Here is a 10012-nt window from a genome sequence, read left to right on the forward strand (position 1 = left end):
AACTCCGCGGAAGTGCATTTAACCAGGAAGTTCACCCCTCCTTCCTTACAGTGACGCGAAAATATGTCCAAAGCTCGTTTTGAACCTGGATCTCCTGCTTCTTAAGCAAGCGCTTTAACCACTGCGCCATGGCCACAATTCTTTTCAAAACAGTTTCAAAACAGAAAGGGACAACTGATGTAGAAAAATGAGTTCTCCCTTTCTGTTTTCAAAGACATTTTTACTCCGAAACCTATCAACAAATACAATTTGTGAAAGACTGATTTCTTAAATGAACCTTTTTGTAAAACAAAATTTAATTAATTTTGTATTGCCTATAAGGCACCACACCTTTGGAATAAAATTGTTTTGCCGAATTTTTATTTTGAATTACTTTTCACCTTTTTAAAAGTAAATTAAAAACCCTAATTTTTTCATTAGATGACATACAATGTTGTTATTAATAATATGAATTAATAACTTTGCCTTTACTTATTTACACTTATAAAACGTTTATTCTTACTTATTTTGTTAATTTTTATACTTTTTACTTAACATTTATTTTTGGCAATATATAATTGTAATACGACCAACAAAGGAAAAAAAACAAAACAATAAAAACAATGAAATGTTTTAATTAGATTATCATATTTTAATTGGATTATTATATTTTAATTGGATTGTTATATTTTAATTAGATTGTTGCTAAATTCTTTAACTGCTTCAGTTTGATAAAATTCGAGTTAGAGACAGCTCTGCAATATCACTTCAGTATATAAGTTCAGTTGATGTTTGATGTTGATGGCATTACCTCCTGAGTTTGATTTTTTGTATTTGCATATGTTTTATTAAGTTGCTTGGTTTCTCCATCCAGCTTGATTTGATTTTAAAGTTAAACCAGTTAAAATATTTAGAATTTTCAGTTCGAAAGAATTTAGTGTCATCTTTTCTAAAATTAAGAAAATGCAACTTAAACTATTATTATTTATTTTGAGGTTTTTAGGTCAACTCTTTCCATTTTTTGGTCAACTCTTTCCAGTTTTAGGTCAACTCTTTCAATTTTTTTCATGTCAACTCTTTACATTTTTTTAGGTCAGCTCTTTACGTTTTTAGGTCAACTAATTTTTTTTTTAAGCTTGTTTCACTCTATGTACTTACTTTTTTTACAAGTTTAGCATCAAAAAGGGCAGCATATATTTCTTCTGTTTCTTTTAAATTTGTGTCTTAGTGCTATATTTTTTATCTTTATTGTACTATAAAAACCACTTATTCTTTTCTCTTTTTTTTGTGTTTATTCCAAAATATTAATTTTTGTTCTATTATTTCGATCTTCACACACTTCGTTTGAGTCACTCTAGGAAAGAAAAAACCGTTTTTTAGATTTATAATCATCTCCTGGTCTGTTTTTTATTTTTTTTATTTGTGAAAGCTGATTCTATTTTATTCCGTTTAAATATTTTGTTTGTTTCTCAGTTTTAATGTAATTAATGCTGGCAATTTGAAGGATAGCTTTTGGTTCTCTTTTTTCCCTTTGGTATCTAACAATGTTCAACTTAAGACGAGGATTTTTTCATTTTTTATTTTTATTTCAGTTTTTTATTTTTTATTTTTATTTTAATATACCTCCCAAGGCCGAGAAGGCAACTGCAGACAAGGAGTCTACTTAATTGTGGTTATAACCCTCTCTCGACTCTATAACTCCAAAACTTAAACCTTGACAAATAAGGCTGCTGCGCCGTAATACAAGTTTAGCGCTGTACAACCAGAGACGTGGTGGGGATCGAACTCGGAACCTCTAGCCTCTGAAGTTAGCGCTATACCACTACACCACTATCGCATAAAGTACATAAAATATAAGCTTCTCTTTTCATAAAATGTCACAATTTTCTTCGCAATTATTCTCCAAGCAAAACTGTATTTTACGATTGCATTATAAACAAATCATAAAGTTTTCCCATTTATCTTTCATTGATAAGGCTATATTGCTATGACTAACTTTAATAGCCAATAATCACAAGTATTTTATTTTACATTTAACTCTTGTTCTAGAATTAATAACTACATTTTCCAATCAAGTTACTTAGCGGATAAGCTGATTAACTACTGGTTTGGGTTGTATATGACATCTTAATTTTAATTACATAATAAATTTTTTTTATCAATAGTACTATTTTTTGCTGAAATCAAAAAACAATTTTTAGAAATATTTTAATTTTTTTCATTCCCAGAAAACGTTCTATAGCGGAATTACAGACCTATTTAGGCATTTTGAGCAGACCACTTTAGTTTTGCTTATTGGTTACTTTGTAAACTATTAGTGACAGCCGCTAAAAGTGGTTAGCCAACGACAAGTCACAATTACCACGTCTATAATCACTAATGGTCCTCTAAGTAACCGATGAGCAAAACTTCAATGAACCGCTAAAAAATATCTATATTGGTCCACTACAAATCCAATCAAACAATGTTTGCTGAGTTGTATCATTGGATTTAAAGATTTTAAAAATTATTCATTAAACTTGAGTTTACTCTAACTATTTATAAAAGAAAAAATCAGATATTTATACATATATATATCTTTATCTATACCTATATATCTATCTATACCTATACATACATACATATATATATATATATATATATATATATATATATATATATATATATATATATATATATATATATATATATATATATATATATATATATATATATATATATATATATATATAAATATATAAATATACAAATATATATATATATATATATATACATATAGATATATATATATATATATATATATATATATATATATATATATATATATATATATATATATATATAATATATATATATATAGATATAACTATATTATAACTTTAAGTATTTTTGTTAAGAAATTGAGTAACCATGGTTTCGTTGCCATCATTTTTTCTGGGCGGAATTTTTAGAACTTTGCACATAAGTGAATATAAATCAATTATACGAACTGACTGACTTTTATAGTTTTTCTTAAAAGCGGGTCCAAATGCATAAAAAACTGTGTTCATACTTTTAAATTCGGGCTCATACCCATGGTCTCCTATTTTCCAATAATCATTAGTTTCCTGAAACCATTCTTTTGAATTTTTACTTTTCAAAATAGTCCATCCATGGCTACTTATTACTAATATATCTGGAGCTCTATCGCTGTTTTTTAAGTGCAACTCTTCGGGTATATTTTCCTTAAGAAAGACTTTAAAATGATCTTGACCAGCTTTCAAGCCATTGTATATATGTTTTAGGCAGCCGGTCTTAGCAAATATATATACAAAAGTTGTTCCACTAATACTTAATGCATCATCAAGGTTGATATATTTGTCTAAGTAAATTACCTTCTTATATGATAAGGTGGTGTGACCATGATCTCCTAAAGAAAAATATTATAGAAATATACCGAAGTACATTTTTATGTAAAAACAATCTAAATTTTTTTTTTGTTTATAAGTCATAACAATTTACAAAGCCGTGAAATTTTAAAAGTTTAATAAAAACCTTGTTTAATCTTATTGGTAAAAAAGTCATCACTTTTAAAAATAAGCGTTGTAGTTTATTTATAAAAATTATCGGAAATTCTTTGAGCTCAAGCTATAGCCAAGATAAAAGAAGAAATTGTATATTTGTCTTAAAGTATGAATAGTTACATACCCAATTGACAAATCAATACACCAAGTTTTGCTGTTCATGTTTATAAGAAAGCATTTTTATCTCCTAACATTATTCATTCTTACTTTAGTGAAATTTCTCCTAAAAAGTTTTCAAATAACAATTTTATTGTTCCAAGACTTAAAATAAATGTATATAATGTTAAAAGTCAAAAAGTCTTATAGGATCCTATAAGAATCCTATAAATCTTACAGGATTTCTATCGGATCAATAGGATTGTTCTAAGATTCCTATATGTATCCTATAGGTTTTAAAAGATTCGGATAGATCAATATGGTTCTTATTGTAATCTTATATCAATATTTAAGGAATCCTATAGGTTCTATAGGATTCTTATAGGCCAATAGAATTGCTATACCCTAGTCTTATAGGATCCTATAGGAATGTGCAGTATGAATATAAAATTGTAAAAGAATTAATACTGTACTGCCATAAGGATTATAGGATTCTTACATAATCTATAGGACTAATACTAGATTAAGAAATAACTTTTTTTTAGTTGTTAAGGGGCTTCAAGAAGACTTATTGGTCTTGTCATAGAGCATCTTAGAGAAACATTTAACCAGGAATTTCACATCTCCTTTACAAATGTCACTTACTTGGCTAGAGTCGGCGTTGAACCACGAATCTCTTAGTTCTGAGTCAGAACTTTAACAACTGCGTCATGACTGTTTAACGATACTTGACAATATTATATCTATTTCGAAATTGTAAAAATATAATTTTATTTAATACAGTGGAGAAAATAGAATTAGCCTCACCATGTTCTAACCAAAACCTGTAAGCAAATTTGTGCGATGCATGTTTTGTATCCACACATTTACAATTATTGTTACTTGCAACAACTTTTTAGATTATATTATAGCATAATTAAATTGTGGTTCATTTGAAAAAACCATAAAATGTATAATACTTGATATTTGCGGTAACAAATAGAATTAGCCTCATCAATAATTATTTTCAGTTTGCTTGTATATTTTGATCTGGTGATACGCATTTATGACTTATTTTTTTATTATTATTTGTAAGCTAATAAAAAAACAGAGAAATCAGTGCTCATAAAATGTTTTACATTTGGTTTTTGATACCTGAATTTGAAATGGGACATGATAAGTGTTTAACTAACGTAGAAATAGCTATAATCAAAGCATACAAAGATACAGGCTTATCTAATTGGGAAATTGCAAAGAAAGTTAAAAGATCCCTAAAAGTGATTAATAATTACTTCAAGATGGGCTTTAATTATGGAGCTTATGGTACTAAACGAGCTGTTGTACGTCTTACTGCTGCTCAGCATATTACTGCATCTCATATTCCTGCCGATTTATAACTACCTGTAACAGTTTAACGAGTGAGACAAATCTTATATGAAGATACTAACACAGTTTGGAAAAAGCGATAACCAAAACTAAAATTTACTGTTCGTCATAAGGAAGCTAGGTTACAATTTGCAAAAGAACACATGTCATGACAGGAAGAGTGGCATTAAGTTCTCTTTAGTAATGAAAAAAAGTTTAATCTAGATAGTCCTGATGGCTATCAATATTATTAGCACGACCTTCGAAAAGAGGAAGAAACTCAGATGAGTCGTAACTTTGGTGTTGGAACTGTTATGGTTTGGAGGGCTTTTTCCTTTGCTGGAAACCTTCCACTTCCATATATTTCGACAAAAATGAACTTACAGGACTACACTGACTTATTAGAAACTAGCTTGAATATGGTAAAGTATTGGTGGGTGAAAATTTCTCTTTTCAACAAGACAATTCTGCTATTCATAATTCAAATTTTACAAAAGCTTGGTTTAGAGAAAAAAAATATTCACGTAAAATGAATGGTCTGCATGCAGCCCAGCTCTAAACCCAATTGAAAATCTATGGAGAATACTTTCTAGAAAGGTTTATGAAAATGGAAAGCAATTTGAATCCATATTGGAGCTGAAAACTCGTATCAGAGAAGTTTGGAATGAAATATCTATAGAAACTATCCAAAATCTTGTGACTAGTAAGTCAAGTCGCATATTTGAAGTCATTAAAAGTTCAGGAAGCATTACTAGTATTAAATAAGTGTAAAATTAAAATGTTTTCTGTATTTTCTTGTATATAACGTAAATGAGGCTAATTCTGTTTTCTCCACAAATTGAATACCTTAGTTTTTCTTCCATTTGTAATTATTTAAACATACCAATTTATAATTTTTTTAATTGTAGTAGAAGATAATAAGAAATAAAGTAGATTTAATAATTGTTTCACTGCTACTTTTGTTAAATTAAAACGAAAAATAAAGGTGAGGTTAATTCTATTTTCTCCGCTGTAGCGTATGGTAGAAATAGGATTTCTACTAGGCTCATGAGATAATTATCTAGTTTACTAGGTTTGCAGGTAAGCTATAGGTATATATAGGGCATATATAGGTATAATATAGGGCAGCTACATCCTAAAGGCTCACCAATAAAAGTGTAAAAGTATAAAAAAATTTTATATGAAAATGAAACATCTCGTAGGGCAAAAATACTGCATTAATAAGTCTTTTTTGGACTACAAGATATACAGATTTTTTTATTAATTTGATTTTTTTTTGCCTAATAAGATTTTGATAGGATTACATAGTATAACAATAATACGGTTCCTATTGCATATACAAGATTCCAATACGAATCAGCCGATAGTTCTAATACATTATTTATGGCATTTAAAACCTTAAATTATATTGAATCTTTATAGGTTGTAGAAAAATTTATCAAAAATAATTTTTAAAGTTCAACTTTATAAGAAGAATAGAGATTTCTACTGGATCTACAGATCTACAACTCTGCTGGTCTACGGGTCTACAGATCTAGCTTGAACACACAATATAATTTTTTGATGGGGTAATCTCAATCTAAAAATTGTGTCCCCATCAAATCAAAACCCCCATCAAAAAACTCTTTGTCGCTTGAATATATTTATAGCAAAATTAGTTTATGGAAAAATCATGTAAAACTGGCATATGAGTTTCCAAATGACTTTACAAATCTTGGTGTAAGCAAGAACTTGCATAAGTGCATTATGTGTTGTAATATTTAGAACTGCACAATATGTCAATGTGCAAATTTAGTTGATGCAGATTCACCCCAGTTTTTTTAACTTATTTTTTATTTAAACTACTTTGTACCTATGCAGATATCCGTCTAGGTTGGCTGCCTATTGCAGATTTCCACCTAGGTTGGCTACCTACCCAACTAACACAAAACATTCAACGAACGTTGCAACGTTTGTTGAACGTACTTGAACGTTTTGTGTTAGTTGGGTAGTGCAGATTTCCACCTATTTATGAGCACATTCGTTACTATGAACATGTGCTGGAACAGTTTTGTCTTTTTCTATAAACTTTATTTTTCAAGTTAAATATTATTTGGTTTATAATCAAAAAGTATAACCTTTTTGAGCTGTGAGTTTTTCTACATTTTCAAAATTTAAATTAATCATTTAGGTACACCTTAGTCTTAAAAGCTCTTTTGAGCTATTGTAAAAAGATTAAGTTTTTCAATCTATTTTATTCAAGTAAGTGCGGTACTCTGTGTTATCAATTTTATTAAAATTGATAACACAGCTATAAAGTCGGAAGCCGTATTGAGTATCAGTTTTGCTTTCGAGTAGCTGCAAATCTGATGTTATGTGTTTAATGTAATTTATCCTTATGTATTTATTTGTTTGTACAGATTTCTGGGAAGCCTGTTGTAAATAAGCAGCAAAGGAATGGTACCATTCTTTTTCAAAGAAATTAAGGTCGAAATATAATAAATATTAAATATTAAAAATAAACCAAAAATATAAAAAAAGTTAAACAATACTTAATGTTTAACACTTTCTAATTTAACTATCTATTTAATTTAAGTTAATTTTAGTTAATTTTAAGTTATCTTTTTGATTATAATTTTGTTGTATTATCTATTTTTAAAAGTTCTAACTTTTAGAGGAAATACTGTATTTCTTTTAAGACAAGATTAAAAAAAGTCTAAAAGAAGATAGCAGAACTATTTGATATAAAAACATTTGGACGATGTGATGAACGATGAAACATTATATAGCGTTTAATTATTCATTTGAAATCTCAACTTCAATGATAATTGTAGCAAATATCACTGACGCTGAAATTCATTTATTTTTAATTCTAATTAAAAAAAATTATTTTATGGTAAAAATGTGCAAAAATTGTTACAAAATAAACTCAAAATTGATATTGTTATAAGTATTATCGAACATTGTTATAAATATTGAATATAGTTATTAATATTATTAATGCAATCTTGTAATACTATCAACAACAATATTATCATTATACAATTATATCTGTATAAATTTAACAAATGAAAAAAACTTAATAAATGTATAAAATGAAAAATGTGACATACCTACTATGATTAAATTAACGGTGATGTTTTCCTTATTTATTTCTTTTATCAATTCACCAATCATTTTGTCTGTTTTGAATATTATATTGCCAAGCTCCTTTTTAGTTTCAACGTCTACGCCAATTTTATGAGCTGTCTCATCAGGTTCCTCGTAATAAAAACCAACAAATGTTACATTAGGTTTTTTGAGCCAATTAATAACAAGAGAGATTCTCTTTTCCAAAGGCATAATTTTATTTTCTTGGGGAGAAGTATAAGGATCAGCATATTTATCATCTGCAGTATAATTAGCCTTCATACCGTTGAACAATATGTTATGACCTGGCCAATAGCATAATCCGCTTTCAAAGCCGTTCAGCTGATTCTCTATCCATATGGGAGTTGACTGATTCCATGTTTCTTCACTAAGCATGTCGAATAATTTTCCCGTTTTCTTATTAAACATAGCATTTCCAATAATTCCATGATGCTCTGGGTAAAGTCCTGTAACTATTGTTTGATGGTTTGGATATGTTATTGTCGGAAATACGTTAACGACATAATCAACTGTGACCCCGTGTTTTACTATCCAATCAAGGTTTGGCGTGTATCCTTTTTTCTGAAAATCCCAACGAAAACCGTCGAGAGAAACAAGAAGTAGTTTTTGACGTTCACTTTTTATCAGCGAAACGTTGATGAAAATGTTAAAGTATAAAAAAAAGACAAAACAAATCATATTTTATCATATAGCTTTGTTACATATATACCACATTTAATCTGGTTTTTTGCTGCAATTCTTTGCACTTTTATATAAGTTAACAAACATTTTAAAATTGGAAATTTCTCATTTTTTTTATTTAAATTTTCTTTATGCAGATCAAGCATGAAGAAAATTTAAATTTTAGTTTAGAGCATTTATTTTTTCAGCCTTGTTCAACTTGGTTCGTTCACAAAAATAAACAAACAATATAATCTTGTTTGCTGTATAACTCGCATGGCCAGACATTAGTTTTAAGACAATTTTTGGTTTGAGATAAAAAAAAAAAAAAAACTAAGTACCAATATCATGCCGAAAAACGTTTTCACTAAACGTGTTTGCGCAAGGAGTGCTAAATTTTTAAGTGAGTACTGCGTTAAATTCTTCTTGTGGATCGAAACATTTTTAACTGTATTACTTTGACCCATTATATGAGTTATACAAGAGACATTGTATCAAAATCATTTTTAACGCTTAGAAAAATAAATTAAATAGACAAACTTCGCTATCACAAAATAATTGATCTTGTTTTCATTATCATTATTAAGCATGGACATCTCAGGTCGTAATTTTTTGAAACGAAACGAAATGCGAAACCTTGAGTAATATTTTTAGTAAGGAAGACCTGGGCTAGTAGCTAGTTGTGCCATTTACTTACAACTTACAACTTATAACACTTACAACAAATTACAATAAATTATAACTTACCCCGGAGTAAGTTGGAGCAAACTATAAAAATGATTATTAACGTACTACAAAGTGCAAAATTTGTAGAAATTTTTTTACTATTTATTTTGCCAGCAATTTTAAGGCAATAATTGAATGTTACTTTTAGCTGTTTGGTATCAGCTAAAAGTAACATTCACACAAAATTATATTAGTTCGTATAACAGACAAAACAGTGGCATACTTTTTATCTGATGAAAACCTTCTTTTTTTTGTAAGATAAACCATTTTTTTTAATTTTTTTGTAAAAAAGAAATTTTTTCAATATTGTTAAAAATTAAAAAAAAAAAAATCTTATAAAAACATATTTTTTTCGTAGTAAATGCTATGAGCCAACTTGCCGCGCAAAAATATTGCCAACCTACCCCAAAAGACTATTTTTTTTTATAAACAGTCAATCGATTCTGAAAAACGGCAACTATTGAAAAAAAAAACTGACTAGAAATAGTAAACCAATTGTGACTGGAATTTTTACA

At 28.1% G+C, this 10012-nt stretch overlaps 1 protein-coding gene across 1 annotated transcript; it reads right to left on the reverse strand.

Annotated features, from left to right (window-relative positions):
- Window positions 1-2851: 2851 nt before the first annotated feature.
- On the reverse strand, window positions 2852-9010 carry LOC100201941 (ectonucleotide pyrophosphatase/phosphodiesterase family member 5). The gene is made up of 2 exons (XM_065805999.1): window positions 8075-9010; window positions 2852-3388 (listed from the first exon to the last, which is right to left on the reverse strand). Exons 1-2 carry the CDS (start codon window positions 8787-8789, stop codon window positions 2859-2861), a joined length of 1245 nt encoding a protein of 414 aa, XP_065662071.1. The 5' UTR covers window positions 8790-9010; the 3' UTR covers window positions 2852-2858.
- Window positions 9011-10012: the final 1002 nt, after the last annotated feature.

Source organism: Hydra vulgaris, chromosome 09 (genome assembly GCF_038396675.1).
Source record: "Hydra vulgaris chromosome 09, alternate assembly HydraT2T_AEP".
Classification (NCBI taxonomy): domain Eukaryota; kingdom Metazoa; phylum Cnidaria; class Hydrozoa; order Anthoathecata; family Hydridae; genus Hydra; species Hydra vulgaris.